This window comes from Pteropus medius, unplaced genomic scaffold (genome assembly GCF_902729225.1).
Source record: "Pteropus medius unplaced genomic scaffold, Ma_sr-lr_union100, whole genome shotgun sequence".
Lineage (NCBI taxonomy): Eukaryota > Metazoa > Chordata > Mammalia > Chiroptera > Pteropodidae > Pteropus > Pteropus medius.
This window is the reverse complement of record NW_024342474.1, coordinates 9,156,072-9,182,297: the sequence shown is the minus strand read 5'-3', so window position 1 is coordinate 9,182,297 and position 26,226 is coordinate 9,156,072. Positions and strand designations below refer to the sequence as shown.

Below are 26,226 nucleotides of genomic sequence, written 5' to 3'. Positions count from 1 at the left end.
GGCTGTTTTCACTCCCTTCCCTTTTATTCCCCTGGGCTTGGAGGTGGAAGTAGTTTAAGTTCCCTTTCATCACAAATTTCTATACTGTTCTCCTTCTCTTCTTCCTAAAACTCATTAGCTTATTCTTGTTTTAAATATATCATCGGACTATGTCATCTACTAGTGCTCTGATGGTCATCATATCCTTCGGTCACTAGTTCTTATTCTAGAAAGATCTTACCACAGGTTCACTGGGGAAGTTTTTAATTCTGAGGTTTAGTTTTAAGATTCCCACCTGCTCACAGATTTGAGTCACATTCACTAATATCAGCTCAATCAGCAAAATAATAATATATGCTCTTTCATTTGTTCCATTTCTGTCTTATTTTTTAACTGGCACAGAACCAGGAAGAAAGGAGGGATGTTATTTGTTGGGTGTTGCATCAAACTCAAAATTCGCTCACCTTACAGCAAGAAATCTAGCATTTCCTTTACAAAGGTTCTTCAAACTTCCCCTTACCAAATCTTAGGGGATTATAAATTCAAAAAAGTTGCTATACTACGAAGTGGTCCTGGATAGTCATTAATTTTTGGCATGCTACTTGATAATGAATTTAAAAAATCTAATTTTGAAATTTTTTTCCAATACAACTAGTAATAATTTTGAGTCTAGTGTTTTCTGGGGGCGGGGTTTGGTTCTGAGAATACTGTGAGTTTTTATTCTAGGTTATAAAACTAAAAAATTATCAATTAAATTTTAGAATGCACGAAGGATAATGATATTCTCATCAAAGCAATATTTTTGTAATTTTTACTTTAAGAAGATCCATTTCTATGTTGAAAAACCAGAAATTTCTAAGCTGTAATAACATATTTACACACTAGTATTGAAGTTTGATCCTGCTTTTCTAGGGTATGTGTCTCTGTTTTAAATAACCACTTTTTGTAAGGTAATTTGTTAATTAAACCTACGTGACGGACACCTTTTATTTGCCCAGCTTCTTTTCTCCTTCTATACAATCTGGCTTATATTGTATATGTGATTTATTGAGGAATCATCATATTTTTATATGACTCCACAGTTGATTGCTTCTGAGGTAGACACATGAGTCAGGTTTGTCCTCACACTTGGATTTCTCTGGATGACTACAGTAGCCTCCTAATTGTTTTCTCAATTTTTCCTCTGGCCTCGCCAGAGCCTAATTTTCTTTTACTTACAAGCTGGCATGATTTTGTTCATCAGATCATTTCACGCTCTTGCTCAAAACCCAACAGAGATTACCCTATTACTTCTAGAATAAAATCCAAAATTTTTTCCATGGCTGTGTGATCCGGTCCCTGACTACCTCTTGAATCTCACTACCCGCTCTTCAGGTCCAATCACAATAGCTTCTTGCTAACAATGCTTCCATCTTGGGTCTTTCTATTTTGCTATTCTCTCTGCCTGGCACACTCTCCTCTCATCATGTCCATGATTCACTCCCTCCCTTCAGTCAGGTGTCTGCTCAAATGTCTTTTCTTCAGAAAAGACTTCTCTGATTCCCTCTCTTTAAAATAGTGCTATCTCTCATTCACTGAAGCATTAGTCACAATAGCCAAGATGTAGAAACAATCTAAATGTCCATTGATGGATGAATGAATAAAGAGAATGTGGTATATATGGATACATGATATATCTATCTATACCAACATTTACATCTACATCTATATCTACATTTACATCTACACCTACACCTACACCTATATCTATATCATCTCTCTTTAACTCTATCTTTAACTCTCTCTAACTACCTAATTAATAGAATATTATTTAGCTTAAAAATAAAGGAAATCTTGCCGTTTTTGACAACAAGGATAAAACCAGAGGACACAAGACATGATGCTAAGTGAAATAAACCAGACCCAGAAAGAGAAATATTGTACGATCTCACTTATATGTGAAATTAAAAAAAAAAATGTCGAACTCATAGTAATTGAGAGTTGACTGAAGCTGGGGCTTAAGGGGAACCGGGGGAGATTAAAGACGACAAGAAAGTAGAATGGTGTGGTTGCTAGGGGCTAGAAGGAGGGGGTTATGGGGAATTATTATTTAATGGGTACAGAGTTTCAGTTTTGCAAGTGGAAAAGAGCTCTGGAGACGTATAATGGTGATGGTTGCACAACAATATGAATGGGCTTAATACTACTGAACTGTGCGCTTAAAAGGAGTTAAGATAGTATGTTTTGTATTATGTGTATTTTAACACAATAAAGTAAAATTGAACTATCCCCTTATTCTAATTTACTTTTTTTTTCAAACAATACCCCCTACCTGACATATCACATAACTATGTGTTTGTTTGTGTATTGTAAATCTTCTCCAGAAAAATGTAAAATCTATGGGGATAGGGTTTTTATCTCTCTCTTTTTAAAATTATTTCTATATCTCCAGTGCCTAGAATGTCTGCAAGCACAATGTTTCAAACCGGATCGATAAAGAGAGTTAGCCTATCTTTGGGGGTGAAAATTTGGGAAATATGAAGCCTTGGAGGGATGTCTCGACAGTCTAGTTTCCACCCAAATGAAGGACGCCACTCTGGTAGGTGAGATGGAAATTGCCTTGCTAAGAGAAGCAGAGACGAGAGCCAGACAGACAACTCCTGGCCACACTGGAGTCCTTGGTGTCAACCATCCTTGAGGTTCTCCCTCTGTTACCCGTGATATCTCAGGTTCCTTCCAATAAATGCCCCTCTGGCTAAAAGTGTAGCTGGAATTTCCATCACTTGCTACCCAGAGAGTCCTGACAAATGCAACTTGTCAGTGTACTGTCACTACTATCAGGAAATAAAGGGAATAATGAAATTAGAAAGAAATTACTAGGAAATAATTAAGAAAGTGTTAACATAGTTCACCACAGTAGATGCTGCTAGTGCTTTGCCCTTAATTTCTCAGCAGCCTCCCTTACTATCATTGAATTGTAACAACTTACTATTCCTGGCCTGAGGGCTTCTGTCTGTGAGTAGGGAAGGCTGGAAGGACTAGGAGGCCAAGGTTTCTGGGAGCAGCCCTCAGATAATAATGAAGTGAGTTGGAGGATAAATAGCCTGGCTTCCTTGCCCCTTGGTTAGGATGTCTTTGAGGTGTGTTTTATTGGCTATCACCCAGAGGTCTAATGTGGGTTGAATCCCAGTTGCCCACAGTGGCTCCTGTTTGTTAATCCCCTATATAGACTTACTCCCTCCCTTGAGTCATCTCTTTTTTCCCGGCTTGTACTTCCTGGCATCAGCACCCAAATGACCCTTGCTCAGGCTCTGCTTCTGGTGTAATCCAATTCAAGTCAGTTTTTATATATAAAAATTTCCATTTAACATGAACAAATAAGTTGAAAATGAAGAAATGTGTAACTACTACTTATTGTAAATCAGTTTACAAATGAAAAAAAAAAACGTGAAACTAAAATAAAAATAGTGAACACATGTAGTTTTTACCATACGCCAGCATTGTCCCAAGAGCTTCACATATAACATTTTTGGTTCTCACAAAGCCTTGTGAGGTAGTTGTTATTATTATCAGCTAAATTTGGGCAGTTTTAAGAAACCAGGATTCAAACTCAGTCTGGCATCTATGTCTGTGCTGTTAACCATGATACTACATCGAAAAAATAATTTTAAAATAATAGTTTTTATTAATGCCATGCTATCATGTAAGTATTGTACGCAATTAAATTACTTATATATAGTGTATATAAATAGTATAGAAAATTAATGACATTTGAGATCACTATAACCTTAAGGAAGCAAGGGTCACCATATAAATAAGAGCAGTTATGATATGAACACTTTCTTTACATCCCACATTAGTCGGTTCATGAAAGCGGTTTGTCATTAGTATTTATTAGTGAATGACCACTAGAACCAGCTTCTGTGATCAGTGGAAATATAGCTCTTAGGAAAACAGTGGGTAGGCATAATGTAAAGCTAAAATCAGCACGCGTAACATATTACCCTGTTACCTATGTAGATTTGACACTGAACTACATTTAAAAATTGAGATCTCTTTGGGCTTGCAGCTTCATTCTCCAGGCTGGTGGTCAGCAATTATGGGACACTCATGCCACGCATCGAGCTGGGCACTTTGAGATAGGCAAAGAAGACTAAGATAGAGAGTATGCCCTCCAGAACCTTAAAATCTAGTAGGTGAGACAGGTGTATGAGGATAACTAGGATTTTTTTATTTTATGAGAAAAAGTTCCAGTGAGATTATTAGAGCATTCAATTTAATATGGATTTATACACTTTTGCACAGTTTCTACTCTTTGGCTTAAGACATTGCAGCTGTGGCAGTGGTGTGGTTGCCTCAGAAGAGCGAAGGTGTGAAACAAACTATCGAGCCCTGGGAGCTCTGCAGGTGGTTTTCTTATAGTCTTCACATAAGAGGAAGTCAAAGAACCTCCTGACTCTGTGACAGAGAACACTGCCCCCAACGCTGTCACTAAAAGCCTTCACCCAGTCGCAGAAGTGGAAGTGTCTGTAAGTACCTCAAGATGCTGTGTGGAAGAGAGAGGAAGTATGACATCAGGTCAGAGTGGGGGAGAAGAGCAATTTCCTTCTTTCTCAGGGTGACCCACAGGAAGGAGAGGGGAAGTCAGGTCAAACTGCCTTCACACCTCTGTCCTGGGAAATCCTATCAGGTGACTGAAAAGAAAACCTAACCCGCTAAGTCACTGTTCACTTCTATCAAGAGATGGAAGGCACCTTGGGGGAAACCCCCAACCACAGGCCAATAGAACAGAGAAGAGGTAGTCTTGCTGAAAAAGAAAAATACTTCTTCACATTCAACCTGGAGTGAAGAAATATTTCCATCTTGAGCCTTCTCAATTTCCTAATGGAAGTATAGACTGAAAATTTTGTAAAATGTCATTTAGATTTCCCCTCTTATGATTGACTTTTTTTCTTTTTAGGGAGAAGATAATCTGAGAGGATGCAGGGCAGGACATACTCTGTGTGTGTGTGTGTGTGTGTGTGTGTAGAATAGGTGTTTTAAAATGAAGTCATAAATGTGACCAGCATATGTCATGATTGATGATTTTAATTAGCAAACAATGTTTCCGATTTTCAAAAGGGGCAAATTATATAAGATTTGAGGATGCCAAATCTTACTGTAAGACATTGACAAATGCTTAGAGTTGTTTGGAATAATAAATCTGCTGTAATTGGAAAGAAGCAAGATTTTTGAAGGAAAAAAAGATGAGAACTTCAGTTTTCTTACTTGGCATCGTGGTACCCATTACCTTTTAAAGTTAATAGAATAAGCAAAATCTTTAAATGTCAGTCACTTCAAATCCTTTGTGGAACTAGAGAAATTATAGTTAAAACAAACAAACAAAAACAAGAAAACAAAGAAAAATATCAGGATGTGCGAAAACAAAATTAGAAAGTTTGATGAGTACCAAATAAGCAGAGTGACTATAAAGGCTTCTCAAATTAAAAAATAATAATAATCTTAAGAAGGTAATTCTAAGAGGAAAGTGTATGAACAAACATGATTCGATGTTACAGTAAATATGAAGAGAATAAGTTTTAAGAGAAATATACATCTGAGTAAGCCTTTTAACACTCAAATAAGCAGTTACAAAGAGGCTTATCACTGCTGTGATAGCTCAGATACCGAATCGGCTTCTGTACATTACACCTGGGGAGACTTTCGGGGATGGGACTGGCTTGACATTCACCAAGCCTGTTTCCTCTTCCCGGCACAGAGTTCACCTACATGTCCCAGTTGTATATGGACATGTACATAACTGAGTTCTAGCCCTTGGAATGTGAGTGGAAGTGATGTTTACCACCCTCCATCTAAGCAGGGACAATGTTTGCTTTAAAGCCTTTAAATGCATTAAAAATTTATTTTAAAACCTATTTCTTCACTTAGATAAAAGCTGTAGTAAAGATATGGGGCTTTGGTAGCTATATTAGTTAAGGTAATGTGAATAACCCTAAAATGTATAAGGGTAAAACCTAATAAAAGTTTATTTTTTTCATATAAAGTCCAAAATAGATATATCAGAGCAATGGATATCTTTCTCTTAGCAGGACCAAAATTCTTTCATTCTGTGGCTCCACCATCTTTAATATTTGGACTGTGAGGTCGCTGTGCACATTTGTATGTAAATTTATAATTTACATAGTGTTTTGACTTATAATGGCCTCAACTAATTTGAGAATTGTAACATATAGGTGAGGCTCACTCTTAGTAACCGCAACAAAGGAGCAATAATGACTACATATATCATTTAAATGTTTTAAAAATCATATCTACTTTTATCAACATAATGCATGTAGAAGTATTGATGCTTTAACACTATACGTTGAAAACCTCATGTACTGCAAAATCTCAAGCTAAAAATAACAAGGCCTTTGTGGACAAGTAGGTTTAATACTTCTAAAATTTTATAATCAGAGCATTAACAAAAACAACAAATATTTTAATCAAACTGCAAACATTATTAAATCTCTAGGAAAGTTTCCACCAATGATCACAGTGCATCAATCTTTTGTAGTCTTATAACTTGGGCTGCTGCATTCTCTTTTGAGATGTAGGACTCAAGGACATTTGCCTTTGATAGAGAATATTTTCATTCTAATTAAAAAGCCTATGTCTGGTGTAGTCATTTTAATTATTCCACTGTTTTTAAACAGGAAGGAAAGTCATTTCGGCTTTTTTTCCTGCATTTGCTGTTTCCCAGATCGTGGAAAGCTTAGCGATTCTTGAATCCAAAAAACCAACCACTACTTGCATTAAAGTAAAAACACGTTTGTAACTTTTTGACTTTTTCTTTAAGGTCTTCAAATATTGCTGTCTCTCTCTTAATGGTGAGAAAACTTGTACTTCATCGTCTTAAATGGGAATTGGGAATAAAGTAATCATATTAACACATGTTGTAGCAGAGCAAAACAATATAAAAACAAACAAAAAAATCAAATAATACTGTGCTGTAGAAAGGTGTGACCTTTGCCCTCAAATGGTTGGAGGTAACTTCTAAGCTCTTGGACTGTCCTGCCTGATAAGAGTATCAGTGCTTAACTGGGGTCCTTCAGCCACAAGGTACCAGCTTGACCTGTAGAGGGGCTGGAGACTAAGATCAGTTATGCGGGTGGTCAACCATGTCTACACAACCAAGCCCCAATAAAAACTGTGGATATTAAGGCTTGGGGAACCTCCCCTGGTTGACTGTGCTCCATGGATACTGTCACACATCATTACTGGGAAAAGTTTGTACTGTTTATGCCTCCACTGGGGGAGAACAACTGGAAGCTCTGAGCATGGAACTCTTCTGGACTCTGCCCTGTGTACCTCTTCTCTCTGCTGATTTTAATCTGTATTTAACCTTTGCTGTAATAGACCATTACCATGAATATAATGCCTTTTTGACTCCTGTGAGTCCTTCAAGTAAACTATTAGACCTGAGGGTGGTCTGGGGACTTCTGAACTTGCAGTTGTGTCAGAAATGAGGGTGGTCTTGGGGACTCCAAAACTTTGCAAATAGTAGAAAGCTTACAACCAAAAATCAGCAGCTCTCTGATCCATGCATTTCCATTCCTGAAACAAGGCAATAACTCTTAATTCATTTAGCTTCAGTTCTTAGTTCACTTTCTGCTTAGCTCTATATCACTAGAAAATTTCTTGCATTGCATTTTCCCTATATTAGTTAGCTAGTGTGTATATACTATAGAATATTATAATTGACTTATTTTACCCTATGTTCATACACTTAATATCCCCTCCTACTATCTTCCCGTTATAGTTATATTACTTTTCTTTTTTTTGGAGTAAAGTTTACATTATTATGATTAGGTATATATTGTTCATAATATTTGTTGTATGTTTTTACATTTCTTTCTTGCACAATGTTTTTCCTAGAGTTAATAAGTGGTGTAGTTTGGTTGGTTTTCTTAGTTTTCCATGTATCTATTACTAATTTACCATCTCCCAACACCAATCTCTGATGGGGTGAAATTTCTTTGTAGTGTAGGCAACACATATTAGTTACATTTTTTTTTTCTTGGAGGCATCCCTCTGGGACTTCTCAGTCCTTCAATTCCAACGAGTGCTGATTGCTCCGTAGGTCTGCTGCACAACTATCTTTTTGTGACTACCTACCTATACTGGAAAATCCCCTAGCTTATTTCCTGTGGTGGATCCTTTGTTTCCTGGATCCCAGATCTTCTTCCTTGATTTAATTTTTCATTTTGGTTAAAAATTTTCTCAGCTTTCAAGATCCTTCATGAGAAATGCTACCTGGGAAATAGAATTATGGGATCTCACATCAATGAAAAATGTCCTTATTCTAACAGTTGATTATTAATAGTTTGGCTGAGTATGAAATTCTAGTATGGACATTATTTTATTTAGATTTATTTAGATAATTAAAAGTATTTCTCCATCAGCCTCTAGTTTCCAGAATTGCTATTGAGAAGCTTAATGACATTTTCTTTCCTACCCTGTGTATGTGACCTGCTTTTGTCTTTTGAACTTTGAGAATCTTCTCTCTATATAAGATTTCTCTGAAATTTAATGATGTACTCTGGAGTCTGTCTTTTTCACTCATTTGGCTGGGAATTCATTGGGCTTTTCATTTTGGAAACTCATGTTCTTTGGCTATGGACGATTTTCTTCATAATTTTCTTCCTTTAATTATGTCTTTTTCCTTTCTGGAGCTCTTATTACTTAGGTGTTAGGTTTCCTGAATCAATTCTTTAGTTTTCCTAATTTTCTTTATATTTTTTTCAACTCTTGGTCTTTTTATTATTTTTTAGAGATTTCTTCATCTTTATCTTTGAATCCTTCCATTAATTTTTAAACTTCTGTTGCTATAGTTTTAAGTTCTGAGAGATTCTTATTCTCTAACTTCATGAATCTTCTCTTATTTTTTAATTTTTTCCTTCTGCATTGTTTTTATTTTCTCTGCTTTGCCTGTATTTTTTTTTTCTGTTTTTTATTTTTTTGAACTTTGTGTTTTACCTTAAAATGTTTTCTAAAGTGTTTTGTGGTCATTTGTGTTTTTATGTTTAATAATGAAATTCTAATTGTTTGAATGTGTATATTATATGCTTAGAGCTTTTGACTTACAAGCATTCTAGTATGGTGATACTTGAAAATGGTGTATTTCATTGGGGGAAACCTCAAACGTCAGTATGTGTTTTCCTTTGGGCTGACCAGTTTCCCTAAAGATGAATCTCCTAGTCACCTGCTTTGGGGAACTAGGCCTGATAGTAAGGATTTTGGAAGCAAATAGTCTCACTCTACAGTTTGATGACTTTCAATGAAATCTTAATCTTATCAGGACATTTAATTTCCTCTTCAGCTGTGCTAGATATCTAGAAGCTTTCTGGAAAGTAAACTTCCATATTTGAAACAAGCTTGTGACAGGGGTAGCGGCCTAGCAAAGATCTAGCTTATATACATTTTATGTATCTTTTAAACTGGGTGTCCTGTTTTCAATCCTACCCTAAACTTAACTCTTTCAGAGGTTGTTGATAGACCAATTCTTGAATCTTCTGTAGATCTGCAGTTATGAACTGATTTTTATCTGGTTAAATTCTTCTACTTGGGTACTTGTCACAGGGGAGAAATCTAAAGTTTAAGTCAGTTTTCACTTGCTCATTCTCTTTTCATTTTTCACAACTTTATTGACATTTCTCATCTGTGGTTGTCTTCTTTTCTCTCTTTTTTTGAGGCCTTATAATCTTCTAATCCCGTTATTGTTAATATAAGGGTTCTGAAAGAAAGTAGAGGTAACATATGCTCTCGATCTTCCTTGTTTCATGTCCTAAAAACATATGGCCTCCACCATCGCTCCAGCAAGGGAAGAGAGAACTGGAAGTCTTCTCAGGGGCTTTACTCAGCCTTTGATCTAGAAGTGACACACATTATTTAGACTCAAAATAGGCTAGCCAGAAAAAATCACAAGATCTCACTTAATGGGAAGAGGCTGTGAGGTGTTTTATTTCATGTGCCAGGAAGAAAATTAGCCTGGATATTGAAAGTCACCAGTAATGTTGACCACACATTTATTAAGATCTTACTATATGTCAGACATTGCATCATTACACATATTAACCTAATTTATAGTCATGAAATCTTTTGAGACACCTACTATTTATGTCATCTTTTTATATGTGAGAAAACTGAAGCACAGGGATGTTAAGTAACTCACTTCCACTCAACAAATAATGAGGGGCAAAATTATGATTGAACCCAGGCTCTCTGACTCTAGAGCCTTGGATTTAACCACTGAGCTATTTTTCCTCATATTTAATTAATCCACACAAGTTTATTAAGGAAATAATATGATATTTTGTGCCAGACACTGTGGTAGGTATATAGATAGAATATGAAAGAATTCGTGTCAAAATGCTAACTATGTACTTATGGGTATTAAAATCAAAGGTGATTTTTTTCTTTTCTTGTGCTCTTCTGGATTGTCTAGTTTTTCATTTAAAGAATTACACATAATTTTATAACAGTTAAAAACTATTTCCATTTGACAAGCTAAAATGGGAATTTGGTTTACATACTTTATAAATCAGTACAAGGAGTAAGGACACAGGAATAATAACTTATCAAACCTTGGTTAAAAAATTACTATTTATTGGATGGTTATGGATGCAGAATTCTTCCAGTTAACCTGGGAAACCACTGTGTGGAACTTTGATGATGGAAGATAGAAGAGAGAGTAAGCCTTTTTCATAAAGATGCACATATTTTCAAAGCTTAGTGTCATTTCAGGGGCCACCTAGAGGATAGCTCACTTCTTGAGGTCATTAGGAAAAGATACACATAGCCCAGAGGATTAAGTACAAACCATGAAGTTTTATTCCTGATCTGACTTAAAAATTCTATATACCTTTCCAGGCTTAATTCAAATTCAAAGTTCAAATTCAACACTCAAGCCATTGATAAATTCTTCAACTTTTGCCTCATTATTTCTCTTTGAATTCCTGAATCTGTTGGAGCCTCTACCTCATGTAACCTTAGGTCTTAGTAACATTTTATATTCTTCGTAAATCGCAGTCATAGAAACATGGAATGTTAGAAATGGAAGCAAATACAATTCATTGGATTCATTTCTTCTTTCTAAGATAATGAAGCTGAGATGTAAGGCATGGGTAAAGGATTTGCTCAAAATCCCACACTATACCAGTAGCAGATCTAAGATCAGAATTTGGGACTCCTTCCTCTTAGGTCATAGATCTTTCCTCTATATTAATTCATGGGTTGTAATGTTGCTGTTTTTGTTTGTTTGTTTTTTGTTTTTTTGTGTGTTTTTCCTTTAGTACTGATGTTCTTGGAGGAAGAGATCATGTCTTTTACTTCTTTTAATGAAAAAAAACCTCATTTAGCAGATTTAAGTAAGAGCCATAGCAACAAATAAACCTTAGCCCCAAGAAAGAAATTGATAATGAAATTTTAATAAGTTGGTAGTATCTGTCTAGATTTCAGTGTTAAAAAGGATTCACAGGCTACATCTAAACTGAGTCGGAAAGAATGCCATGACTGACTAGTGACGTCTGCCTTGGGCATAGGAGGAGAAAAGGTGATACCTATGTCAGATATGCTCTTCAACCATATGAACCCCCTGGGAAGGAAGAATATGGAGGAGATAAGGAGAATGTGGATACCTACCCACTAACCAGAACAGAGGAATCAACCTTAGTGTACCAACGTGCTAACTTATGTTTCTACTAGATTGTCTCATTGTTAATTTCTTTGTAACCCCTAAAGCTATAGGCATATAGTAAGTGCTCAATAAGGACTTACTAATTGATTGAAATTAGGCTATAAATAAAACCGTTCACAAGGAAACTGTCCCATTTTTCTTTGGTAAACAGAGGTCAATCATAGTCGTTGGCACTCAGTAGGTGCTTTAAAATTCCTTGTGGTATAAAAGTATGATGTTTAAAGCATGACCATAAATCTAATGCACAATCCCAGATAAGATAAAATCGATAGTATTGTAAGCTGATGACTCTACTATATAAATATAGCGTCTTCTATATTCTTTGAGCCACCTCTCAACGTTGCCCAGATGGCATAAACGAAAAAGGGGGATTCAGAAAACTCTCCTCTAACACATGGGATTTTATGAGTCAAATTGCGGGGAAAAATTGACTTCACGTCGACTTCCATTTTGTATGTCATTCTTCTTCCGTAGGCTAAGCTTGCATGATGTCAGGAGTTCCGGAAGACAAAATAGCGTGGGGGAATGAATCCAATATTGACTCATACTCAGTGGAAGAAATCTACACTAAAGTCTGGATGAGATAATTTGGTTGTGACTGCTAGGGATATGACTGCTGATTACAGAGGAAAAAGGGCAACCAAGGTGTAAATTTTGTCTTAACGACTACCTACTCACTTAAGACTGAGGATGGCATGAGATATGATCGAAAACTTTGCTGACGCTTAATGCTTAACCATTGCCAGTTTTCAGAAAGAAAGTCTAGTTGAAAAGAAAAAAGAAAGTTTTTAGTCCCTTTATTTTAGTAATATGGTCACACTTTGGCTCCTGGTGGGTTTACAAAACTTTGAAAGGAGAGCTTAGTGGTGAATTATTCTGCAGTCTCAGTGTTGACTGAACCAACAAAGTGTGAAACCTCTAGTTTGCATGTGCAACGCAAGGTGTTTTACAGGCAGAAATGAGAGTAACGTCTTCTTTGGTAAAGTTGATAAGACAGGAAAAGATCATAGATGGATGTACTATTGCAGTGACAACATTCTGAACTGAAGAATTGTATTTTGAAAGATGAAAATCCAATAGCTTATGATCACTTCTAGCCTGGGATGCAGGACCAGTTACCAAATTTACAGGAAACAGTGCAAAATAAAAATGGGAGCTCCATGTTAAAAAGTTATTAGGAATTTCAAGAAGGTAACAACAGAGTGTTACACCAAATGTAGGCTATTCTAAGTGGCAGTTCTGATAGACGGTGCAGGACTCACATCCATAAATTTGGGCCTCCTGGGATGTTTCACCAAGAATTTTAAAAATTTAATTCACATTCTTACTATTTGTTAAGGACTGACTATAAGTAGTCTTTCAGTTACCTTTAAGCACACATTAGAGGCTATTATCTCACAATTTCTACAGGAAAAAAATCCCCAAAACCAAAGCCTGAGAGGATATAATAATTTGAATTCACATATCTAACACAGTTTTAGGCACATACAGTAACCTTAATGGATACTGATTGATTGGGGGACAGTTGGATTAGGGAAAAGTTCTTGGTTCTAGACTCAGCTCTGCATTATCCAACTGAATAAATTTCAGCACGGCACTTTGTTTTTAGGGGTCTTGATTTACAAATCTAAAAAGCGAGACCATAAATAACCTCTATAATTCCGTAATTCTGTGTTGTGTTTGGTCATGCATACCATCAAGAGTTATTAGAGCTTGGATTTTAGCCATGTGGTTACTAATCTTAAATATCTGACAATATTGTAAATGTATCTGTAAATATATCTGTAATTTTCAATCGACATTCTCAATTTACAAATGCCCAGACAATATGTAATTCCCAATTGCACATCTTTCTATCCTTAACTCCTCACCTCCAATACCATAGTCCAGTGGATAAATCAAGGGATGGGCAGAACCAATTTTTACTCTTTTCCAGAAAGTTGGAAATATTTCTTCCAGTAACTTGGATTTGGCCAGTGGATTCTTGGATGGTATTGAATGCCTGTAGCATGTCTCAAGGCTTTGATAAGGGTTTCTTATTACTATGTCACCTGTAAACACACTTCCTGGGCCATATTTTTCCTTGAGGAGAGCCACTCTAGGGTTTTGTGAGCAGCAGCGTACTTTCCACACTTTTCGCTGGCTTAACATGAGGGTTTGGTCCAGCACATATGTTTTGATCTTGTTTATTCTTTGGGAAGATAGCCTTTAAATAATTTTCTGGCCTTTTTCACATAAAATAATACATAGAATTGTCCATGTATAGTAAATGAAGCAGGATTTGGCTAATGATGTAGCATCATGTTTCCAACATAATCATAAATCCTATTTAATTAAAAACTAGTTTCCTGCAGGTTAGGTTTGATAGTATTAGGATTGTAACTTGAGGGAAAAAAAACTCAAGTAGATCCTTAATTAAGCATTCAAAGTTACACTTATTCAGTGCTATCTGTGGGTACATCTTCAGGCTAAAATGTTTTTAGGGAAGTAAAGGGTGTTATAGAAGAAATGAAACAATTTCTTATGTTAAGGAACTCAGTCCAACATGTGAGAAAACACATGAGTAGCTAACTCTAATATGAGATTGAGGAATGAGGATTCTAAGAAAAGTATGAACCAAGTGCTAGCCCAGTGTAGAGGATGTGAGATTAATTTTAAGGATAATTTTGGGAGAACTCATGGAAATAATGGTTTTTAGGCTGGGTTTGGATAGATGGACACCACCCTCAGGGGCACAGATGAGGGGAAGGAGAACTCAAAGCCAAAGGAATTGCATAAGCAAAGGTTCAGGGGGGTGTTTTTATAGGAATAACTAGTTATCCAACAAGCCTAGATAGCAAGAGATAACTTTTATCTTACTTACTATATGTCTGGCAAAATTCTTAGCACTTTATATGTATTCTGTGATTTAATTTTCAGCTGAAGCTTGGAAGGAGATACTAGTATTAAGCCCATTTCTGCCTCATAGAAGAGTTAAGAAACTTGTTCAAAATCACATAGCTGGATAGTAGTGGAGCCAGGCTTCAAGTCTGCATCTATAAACACAATACTCTAGTGTATACAGTGCAGGCTGAAATGCAAGGTGGGCTGGAACTAAAGTATGGCCGGCCTTCTGTACCATCCCCAAATGTTTTACTTCATAAACAAATTACTAAGAGAAGAAGAAGAATCCTATTTTTTTTTTTTGTATTTGCAAGGAAAAGAAACAAAAAAGTAAAAAAAATCTCCATTATTAATAATTATTTGGAACAATCCATCATCTAGAGCTGTATTGTTCAACACAGTAGCCTCTAACCACATGTTGCTATTGAATGTTTGGAATATGTCTAGTCTAAAGTGAGATGTGCTACAGGTATAAAATACATACTGGATTTCAAGGATTTAATGACAAGCAGACTGTAAAATATCTTAATAATGTTGTGTATTGATACTAGAAAATTTAAAATTAGCTATTTGCCTTGCATTTTATTTTTATTGGGTGGTGTTGGTCCAGAGCAATTTAAAGTTGTGGTAGATATTTTACTAACTCTGATGAAGGACTTCCTCACCACATTGGGGTTTTAACCACAATTTTTTCCTTGCTTTCTGTCCATTTGCAAGAAAAATTTTAAAAGGCACCCCCTTAGTAAACATTTCAGAGACCCTAGAATTTCCTTTTCATTTGCTCCCAACCACAAACAAATGATCAATGTGCTTTGTCAACACACTGGAGCAACGTTTTTCAAGGGCAAAGGTAGGAGGTACCAAAAAATTTCCAATCCTGAATAGTGTGAAGTAAAAGTGCTTTCAGAGGATCCCACAAGTATGGCATGGTGGACATGACGGGTCTGTCTCATTGTCGAAAGACCCAAGGAGTTGAAAGGAAACTCTAACTACAACACCAAAATGCCACAAAACCATAGTTGTTAATACAAACTAACTAGCATCTCTGTCTATCTGTCACCATCTCATCTTAAAAAACTTGTGAAAATACGTAATCCCGTTGAGACTCCAATTAGGTATAAATACCAGCAGCAAAAGGAGATGCAGTACATTTTTCTGATCATCTGAAGATCAGCTATTCGAAGAGAAAGATCAGCCAAGTCCTTTGGACCTGATCAACAATACAGGAGCTACTGATTTCAGCGACTTTGGCTTCTCTCTCTCCAAAATGATGAATTATACAAGTTATATCTTAGCTTTTCAGCTTTGCGTGATTTTGGGTTCTTCTAGCTGCTACTGCCAGGCTACATTTTTAAAAGAAATAGAAAACCTAAAGGAATATTTTGTAAGTATGATCTTTTAATAATGCTTGTTTGTGGTCGAAACGACTGAACGTTGACTTGGAGTTGTATCTATGATAGGCTGTCATCTCTAGTCCACAGTCATCTTGAGAAGACTTGATGTTATTTTGACTGCTGACTAGATGAGTTTTTGACTAAATTATCTAGATTTTGCTTTAACTCTCTACTCAATTTTCTGTAGAGACTAAAGGGGCATTCATAAATTTCTCAAAAGGTGGGCATAATACGGGGAGAAAGCAGAATGATGTTGATAGTTTTATGGTGTGAATCTGTTCAATTGTCATGGCAAGTTGTACAGAAAAAAGTGACTGGCTATTAGTTTCCAATTTCTTAGATGACCATGATGGTGAGAGTAAAAGATTAAGGTTCTTATTAAAAAATGACAATCTGAAATAATTAATCAATTAAAGAATCAATTAAAGCTTTGGCTTTAAAAAATTTGGAGATGTTTTTCTCCAAAAAGTGCTTTTCAAATTCTACTACCCCATCTATGTCATTTATGAATTAACATTAAACTCAGTCACCTGCTGAGATTCTGTAGGAGTTATAATCTAGCTTGAATTTTAAAATATTTTTTGTTTTATTATATGAGTTGCTTTAAAAATTTTATTTATGGTTAATTAAACTAATTTTTGCATTTAAAACATTTTATTATTTATTCAAAATTTAGTATTATAATTATAGCTGTTATACTTATGTTTAAACTTTCACAAGCTATTTTATTCACACAACATCAAATCAAATCTTTCACAAACACACATCTGGAACTACCTTTTAAAGCTGGTATAACGACACATAGGACACAGGTAGATGTTATAAAGATCTATACCATAGGAGGGCAGTATTTTATAGTGGGATCTGATTTTTTTTTTAACTAGCCTTACAAACACATTTATTTATTTATCTATCTATCTATCTATCTATCTATCTATCTATCTATCTATCTATCTATTTATTTATTTACTATAGTTAATTTGGGACAATTGAAGTATCATTGGCTTTGTTGAGTTCATTTGTGATATTTCAATTTAAGGGTTATGCTAGAAAATATGAAAGTTAAAATTGCATGGTAGTCTTTGGCTATAGTCAACATAACAGCTTTTGGGAACACTTGTAGAAGAAAACAGAAAGTCAAAAAAAATTAAGTGACTAATGTCAGTATCAGAGTGCAATAAAACTCAATGTACACTTTCAGGGCAATTTATGGACTAATTGTAAACCAATTTTTCCTTTTTTTTTTTTTTCCAGAATGCAAGTAATTCAAATGTAGCAGATGGTGGGAATCTTTTCCTAGATATTTTGAAGAATTGGAGAGAGGTAAGCTGAATATTTCCACTTGCTTGATTTTCCTGTTGTTTATCTTCTGATGGATAAATTCACATCAACCTCTCTTGTGCTCTTTCCTCCCCAGGAGAGTGACAAAAAAATAATTCAGAGCCAAATTGTTTCCTTCTACTTCAAACTCTTCGAAAACTTAAAAGATAATCCAATCATTCAAAGCAGTGTGCAGATCATCAAGGAGGACCTGCGTGTTAAGTTCTTCAACAGCAACAACAGCAAACTGGAAGACTTCAAGAAAGTGATTCAAATCCCGGTGAGATTATCTTAATTCTTTCTTTGGTTTCATTGCAGAGGGTCTTGCCAAAGTACTTAATTCCCAGAAAGTAGAAATTAGCTACTGGTACAGTTGTTACAATTGTGAAATATACCCATGCCTAAAACTCCTCCTTACTGATTCCATTCGTGCTTTTGATCAGTATGGGGATTATTTAATTTTGTGATTTGGGAAAATATTGGCATTATGACTATTGCACAAAGACAGGTGAATGGACAAATTCTGTGAGAAGGACGTAGAGAATAAGTTGAGGGGAATATTGAGAAGCAGTTCTCTCATTGCCCCTTGTTTGTGTGATGGAAATTCTCTTGCTTTGGATAGGAGGCTGCATTTCTTAATGGAAAGAGCAGTGGGAGGGGGAGAAGATTTGTGCTCTCCTCTCAGCTCAGCTGCCAAGGAACTGTATGAACTCAGCCTGGCTCAGTTTCCTCATCTTAAAAGGAGCATGTTGGGTTCACTATAATTTTTTGGTCTCTTTTGCTCTAAAACTTTACAATGCCATGGATAAAAAATGAGTATGAGGTAGGAGAAAACTATGGCCTTTGAAAGGCATTAGGGGCATTCCCCTTCCAGATTCTGGTTAACCTTTCATATTGCATAGCCCAAGTAGAGGTGAGAGCATTTGTTTGCTTTTAGAAAAGAAAACAGGTAGAATTTATACCTTATGAAATAATTGTTTTATCAACTCTTGGATACTAGAATATCTCAGCTGGAGAAATTGTTAGGCTCTCATGCTTTATCTCATGAAATTGTCTTGAGTCTAAAGCTTGAGTCTAGAAACTACAAGATAACTTTGAAGCATAAAGACAAAACACATTTTCCAAAATTTTAGCTAAGAGAGAAAAGCCTCCATATTCCTTTGGGTTTTGCTTTGATATAATTATAAGAAAGGCAGTGGTCCTGATAATGACCTGTGCTCTCAGGATTTATGCCCAGCTCTCACTGTACCTAGGTCTGCCTCTCACCCTTTTCAGATAAGGCCCTAGAAACTGAAATAAGAGCTTGTTCTTCAGGATTTCTCTAGTCTTCAGTATCTTAGATGGTGCAAAAGTGACTTGGAAAAATTATAAGACCATTACTACTTTCCATTGATAGTGTTTTCTAATGATAAACAGATCTTTGGCTATGGGCCTAGAGACTGAAAAAGCATGTGTTTCTAATCTAGTGCTGCCACTGGCTTGCTCTTCAGTCCTCGATAAGTCTCATAGTTTCTGAGTGATGCTTTGAACACTGAAAAGTAGATTTATCACTTAAAAACCTTACAAACACATAGCTGATAGAAACTTTTTCTATTTTGCCATAACTGGGCCTTGGAAAAAAATCCATTGGTTTCATTCTTGTGGAAACTCCAAGCTTCCTGTTTCATATGAGCGATCTTGAGTGAACTCTCAACCATTGTCCTCTTTTGCTCAACTGCTAATATATTTAAGGCACATTATACCTTTTAGTAATTAGTCCTGCAGCCTAGAATTTTCCTAGTCATTCTCAGAGATGTGGCAAGGTGGAATAAAGAAACGTAGTGGCAGAGCCAAGATCAAAGCAAATCATCCTCATTTAGTAAGCATGAATTCACATAAATGTTCCTATTGGTTAGAGTGAGGAAATAGTTCTACTTGCTGGAATAGAAGGCAGGGTAATTAGCTGTGATTCTCAGTTTTATATGTTTCTATCAGGAATTGATTATTGCCATACAAAAATGATTCATTTTTACTTTTAATTGCAATGTGAAAATGATGAGACTGACCTAATTTGGAGGTAAAATAAAAATTATAGCATTTGTTCATCTTGAATTTGGTATTTACAAAGTACGAAACCTATATCAGTGGTTCTCAAACTTTGGTGGATACCAGCATCACTGGGGGAGCTTAGTGATCACACTACAGCGTAGGCCCTCTCTGACTTCATGCACCTGGATCTCTAAGTTCTACCTTAGGTCTCCAGGTTCTTCTGCTATACACCAAAGGTGAGAACCATTGATTTATATTAATTCATTTGATACTTACAGCAAAGACTAAAATACAAGGTGATAGAATTAGTTAGAGAGCCTAGAAATCATTTAAACATAAACATTCTCCTCATTGTTCGGATGAGAAAACAAGAGATTCAGAGGAGTTGGGTGACTGGTTCAAAGTCAGAGTTATTGCGCGCACAGGATTCAAACCCACATGTTTTTGCCATTCCACTTCAGGTCTTCTGTTACTATATAATTTTGAGAATTCTGTAGCAGTAAATTTAAGGCTACATCATGTGCCACCATATTACAGTACAACTAGCAATTTAATTATAATTTTAGTCTTAACTGCTGAATAAAACACCATTGTCTATTAAGGTAATATATTGCCAATAAAAATTATCTTTTTAAAGGAATACTTCCATTTCCATGGACCATGACATTAACAACAGAATATTCTGATGGCTTATATTACTGAAATTAATTTTGCTGTTCTCTTTCCCAATAGGTAAATAATCAGACGGTCCAGCGCAAAGCAATAAGTGAACTCTTTAAAGTGATGACTGATCTGTCACCAAAATCTAACCAAAGGAAGAGGAAAAGAAGTCAGAGTCTGTTTCGTGGTTGGAAAGCATAGAAATAATGGTTATCCTGCCTGCAATATTTGAATTTTAAATCTAAATCTATTTATTAATATTTAATATTTTACATTATTTATATGGGGATATATTTTAAACTCATCAAAGTATTTATAATAGCAACTTTTATGTAATAAAAATGAATATCTATTAATATATGTATTATTTATAATTCCTGTATCCTGTGACTAGTTCACTTGACTCTTTTTATTTTCAGACTAACTAGGCAAGACTATGTGATTACAAGGCTTTATCTCAGGGGCCATGTAAGCAGCCAACCTAAGCAAGACTCTGGGTTGTGCATTTCTTTCACTTGATCATATAATGAGCATTTATACATGAAATGATGCTATCCAATCACTGGTTATATGTGATCATATCTGCATTCTGAGCCACTGCTTTAACGGCATGTCACACACCACCAAATGTTTCAGATCATATGACTTGTCCTCTAATAAAAACATACCATCTTATCTCATGCCTGATGTTTCAGAATATTGCTGACAGTTGTGACTGTACTCAAATGCAAAGTAATTCATTTGTTGTTTATCAATATTTAATATATATGAATAAAATATAATTTAATAACTATTTATGCTGTGTCAGACTTTTTCTAAGTGAGGACTGTGGTAAATGTACTACTTACTAATGAATTAGTAGGAGGAAAGTCATTTTCAGTTGTGGGGACCTTAGAATTAGATTATGTCCCATTAAATGTGGTGTTTCTCTCTACTGGCAATTTGTTGGCTTCCACTGCTCCATTTGGAAGCTGTTTGAGTTATCTTTTCAAAATATAGATTTAACCATGTCACCATTTACCTCAGAGCTTCTGCTGTGGGAGTTAGTCCAAACCGTTTAGCTTGGCACACAGAGATTTATTTATATATATGCCCGCCCCCACCTTAACTCCCCTTCCCCATCTCCTCTGTCAACCTTGGGCAAACATCGCTGGGTGTGAAATAGTGAGTGTGAACTTTAGGGAGAAAGGCCTGGATTGGAATCTTGGTCTTGACATTATAAGTAGTGTGACTTTTAATGAATTACTTATATTCTCTAAGCTCCAGTCTTCTCATCTGATAAAGGATAATTGTGCCTTCTTCATAATATTGTGGTGAGAATTCATTTTTTCACTTAACAAATATTGTATTGAAGCATTTGTTATGTGTCTGGTGCTGTTCTATGCACTTGAGATACCTTCGTGAATAAAATAGATGAGGGTCCTTGCTCTTGGGGAATTTAAAATTTAGCAAGGGGAGACAGTTAATAAACAAAATGCATAATATGCTAGTAAATTGCATGGTGTGTTAGAAAGTGATAGGTGCTATGGAAAAAAGTAAAGCAAGATGGAAGAATTGAGAAAACTGTAAGTAGATTAGAGTGGGTAAGCTAGAAGTTTAAATGGAGTGATTGTAGTTGGCTTTATTGAAGAGAAGACATTTGAGGAAGCACTTGTAAGAATTGAGGGAGGTAGCCATTTGGATTTCTGGCGAGGGAAACATCCTTGCAAAGGCTCTAAAGTGAAGACTTGCCTTGCACGGTAAGAGAAAAGCCAGCAGACCAGTGTGGTTGGAATAAAGTGAGTTAAGAATAACTCCAAATTTTTAGCTGAGCAGTTAAAAAGGTGAAGTTGTCATTAACTGAGATGGGGAAAGTGGAGTGAACAGAGTTAGGAAGGCAATCAGAAGTTCAATTTTGAACATTAAGTTAAGTTCGTTAGACTTCAAAGTGGAGACACTGAGTAGGAAATTGGCTCAATCAGTTGAGTTGAGAGAAAAGTCTGGACAGTTGACATAAATTTGGGAGTTGAGACATATAAAGAAGGTATTTAAAGACCTAATACCAGTTGAACTCACAAAGGTCATGGGTTTACTTAATGAAGGGAAAGAGAGCAAAAGATTGCATCTTCAAGCATGCCATCATTAAGAGGTTAGGGAGAGACCAGCAAAAGAGGCTTAAAAGAAATGGCCAGTGAAATAAGAGGACCTAAAACCTAAAAAGCGAGATATTCTGAAAACCAAATGGAGAAAATGTTTCGGGAATAAACTGTGTCAAGTGCAGATAAGTCTAGGCAGATGAGGACTGAGAAGTGACCACTATATTTAACAACATGGAGGCCATTGGTCATCTTGGAGAAGAGCATTCTGTTGGTTCTATTGTAGATTAAGAGTGAATGCCTGCTTGAAATGCGATTAAAAGAGGCATTAAAGACAACACGCATGGATAATTCTTTTAAAATTTTTATTGTGAGGAAGAGCAAAGAAATGGGTAGCTGCCAAGATAAGAGCTATCAAAAAAAGTTTTAACTTCTTTTGCTCGTTGCTTTTAAGATGGGAGAGCATGTTTATGTATTGATAGAAATGACTTAACTGAGAGAACACCATAGATGATGTAGGAGAGAGAGGCAAGAACTGCACAGTGGTTCCATGAGTAAGTAAGAGAGGTCAACTGAGGACACAGGAGGAATTGGCTTTAAGCAGGTGCACAGAAAGTTCATCTTTGTTAGTAGGTTGGAAGGTGGATTATTTGAATTCTAAATGTGGTAGTGAGAATTTTTCACTGGTTGTTTAAAGTTTTTTCAATGAACTAAGAAGCTGAGAGTGAGGTTCAGGGAGGGAGTGTTGGAGTTTTGGAAAGAGCAGAAGAATAAATAAATCAGAGAAGTGCAATATGGATTGCCAGGCAGCTTTAAGGGCCCACTTGAGATCAGCGATCATGAAGTTGTGGGACATCAGCTAGTATAGATGAGTGTTTGTCTCTATCCATATTGAGCTGTGAGTAAAGATACAGAGTAGGCAGAGAGTTACATTTAGCAGACTTTAATTTGGCCAAGCCAGTAGGACAGGGAGAGAGGACAAGAAAGTGACATGACAATATGCAAGGGTGTACTTATAATGGTTAATGAATTGGTGACAAACGCTAAGCTAGTGAAGGAGGGGAAAGAGTATATCAAGGTTGCTGAAAGGAGGATGAAAAAGTACTTGGACGAAAGGATGTCTGCCCCACCTCCGTGCCAAAGAATGAGAGGCAAGCATAGCCACCTTTTAAAGGGGATATAGGGGAAGCAGTGTCCTTAGGGGAGCATCAGTTTATCTTTCGAGCATGAGAAAGTTGAGATAGGATGGATTTGGTTAGAGCTGGGTAGTAAATTCCAGATGACACAGTGAGTAGGAGTAAGAGAGGAGATCATAAAAGGAAATGTACATAGAGATGTGTTGTGAGTCCGGGATTTCTTATGATCACTGACATAAACAAGGATAATGGATATAATGAGATTAGTTCTGCTGGCTTGGGGTGTATATTGGTGGCAAGATTGTGAGGACAGAAAGAACCAGGTATCTGGGGCTTTCTTTTCAACTATTGCACTTCACTCTTCCACTACAGTAGGGTTAAGTAAAATAGTTTGTGCAAAGGGGTCAGTTTAGTCCTTGACAATAATCAGGGGGAGTTATTTTGATTACTATTAGTAAAAGTAGGTGAGACTTGATTCTAAAACTTTTGAGTCTTTAATGAGGCAAGGCTGAAAAGAAATTGGGCCGATCTTGGCCCAACTGCAACTGATATGAGCTGCTATTGATGTCTCCAGTCTTATTAGCATTTAAGATTGATGCAGACTTTAAGATATCTACAGATAGAGGGCTACTGTGAGATAATCTTGTCTGAACTATAAAATCAGACCATACCTTTGTGGAAGGGATTGGAAATTTCTACTGTCAATTATCTTGAAAAGCCATTAATCATGAAATAAAATATGAAGCCCCAGGAGGTGGGTGTTTGTCTACAGCTACGTAAACCACCCTCTGTCTGAGGATATTATTAGTTTGGTATAGGTGTTGAGACATGGAGAGTTATCGACTGCTTTAAGTGAAGTGATGGGAGCTTGGAATGAGATAAGGAGAAGACCCTTTAAGAGAACCTGAGTTGAGTTGGTCTATACAGTAGTTATAAATTATTCTTTATATTATATGTTTCTTTCCCTTATGTACATACCTAATTTCAGAAGTATTGTGGGGCTTATGGAAGAGATAACCTGTGATTTAAAATAAGGAAGCTAGGGACAGCAATGATTTCTCTCTCAACACCAGTAACAGTAGTTATCTCCCAAGGCTCAGGAGCAACAGTGGCAGCAGTCAGGACATTCAGTGGGAGAATCTTCTTGTATAATGTCTCACCCTTGGTGACTCAGAAATAGCTGGTACATCTTTGCTGGCAGGGTGGTTTTGACAATTAGGCAATTTCGTCATTAATAGTCAATTAATTTTCCTCTCTTTTCTTTTCACTCTTTCCATCCTTTCCTATCCTGAACAATACAATCAAAGCAACTTTGTGAGCAGAATAAGGTAGGCGTCCATAGTTGCCCACTATGGGGAGTCAAATTCCAAACAAAGTGAGAAGGGTGTATATGCAGGGGGAAAATCTAGTGTGGAAGTTTTCAGAGCCTGAGTAGAATGAGGAGATCGTCCAAGAAGGAATGGGAGAATATATTAGTTTTCTAATGCAATTGTAATAAATGACCACAAACTTAGTTGCTGAAAACAACACACATTTATTGTCTTACAGTTTTGGAGGCCAGAAGTCCAAAAATCAGTCTCAGGGGATAACATCAAGACATCAGCATGGCTGTACTTCGTTGGGAGACTTTAGGGGAGAGTCTGTTTCCTCAGCTTTTCCAGCATCTAGAGGCCACCTGCATTCCTCAGCTAGTGGTCTCCTCTTCCTTCTTCAAAGCCAGCAGCATAGCATCCTTCAATCTCTCTCTTATTCTAACATTTCCTTCTCTCTCTGATAAGGACCCTTGTGATTACATTGAGACTGCTTGGATAAGGAAAGTATATTAGTGTAGATGGGAGATGATTGGTTATTTATGGGGGATTGATTAAGTAAATATATTAAAGATAATATATTAAAATTAATATATAAAGATAAAGATAATATATAATATAACACGGTCTGAAGAGACAAAGCAAACATCAGAATCAGACGCAGATATGGCACATGTTGGAGTTTTCAGGCAGAAAATTTAAAGAAACTACAATTAATATCCTAAGAGCTCTAGTGGAAAAAGTAGACAACATGAAAAAGCATATGGATAATGTCAACATAGATGAAAAGAAAGAATCAAAAATAAATACTATAAATAAAAAGCATAGTAACAGAAACGGATAATGTCTTTGATGGGCACATCAGCAGACTTGACACAGCCAAAGAAAGAATTAGTGAACTTGAATATAAGTAAATTAAAACTTCCCGAACCAAAATGCAAAGAGGGAAAAAAAATTTAAAAAAAGCACAATCCTAGAATGAAACATCCAAGAACTTGGCAATAATTTCAAAAAATATAACAAAACTACATATCTTCAAGAACATCAAGCAAAACAAATTCCCAAAAGAATATCATATTCAAATTACAGAAAAACAAAGAGAAAATCTTGAAAGAGCCAAAGGGGAAAACATCTTACCCATGGAAGAACAAAAATTAAAATTACAACAGATTTCTTGTCAGAAAACATGTCTTATTAGTTTTCTACTGCTATTGCAGGAAATATCACAAATTTACTGGCTTAAAACAACACATATTTATTATTTTACAGTTCTTAAGGCTGAAAGTCCAAAATCCGTCTCAGTGGGCTAAAATCAAGATGTTGGCAGCGCTGTGTTCGTTCTGGAGGTTCTAGGAGAGAATCTATTTCTTTGCCTTTTTAAAGTTGCGTTCTTTGACTCGTGGCCCTTTTCCTTTATCTTCAAAGCCTGAAACATTGGGCCGAGTTCTTCTCATGCAGCTATCTTCCAGTTCTATCTGTTCTGCCTCCATTTTCTACTCATAAGACTCCTTGTGATTACATTAACCTCTTGAGATAGTTCAGGATAATTTCTCCATCTCAAGATCATGTAGTTACCAATCTTAGTTCCACTAGCAACCTTAATTTTTATTTTTTATTTAATCTAACAAATTCACAGAAGAAATCAAAAGGTATATAGGTTGAAATGGAAGAAATAAAACTTCACAGATTACATGATTATCTATGTAGAAAATCTTAAAGAATTAA

At 36.0% G+C, this 26,226-nt stretch overlaps 1 protein-coding gene across 1 annotated transcript; it reads left to right on the top strand.

Annotated features, from left to right (window-relative positions):
* The first annotated feature begins 15,757 nt into the window (after nucleotides 1-15,757).
* On the top strand, nucleotides 15,758-20,690 carry IFNG (interferon gamma). Its single transcript, XM_039865576.1, has 4 exons — nucleotides 15,758-15,962; nucleotides 17,227-17,295; nucleotides 17,390-17,572; nucleotides 20,053-20,690. Exons 1-4 carry the CDS (start codon nucleotides 15,846-15,848, stop codon nucleotides 20,179-20,181), a joined length of 498 nt encoding a protein of 165 aa, XP_039721510.1. The 5' UTR covers nucleotides 15,758-15,845; the 3' UTR covers nucleotides 20,182-20,690.
* Nucleotides 20,691-26,226: the final 5,536 nt, after the last annotated feature.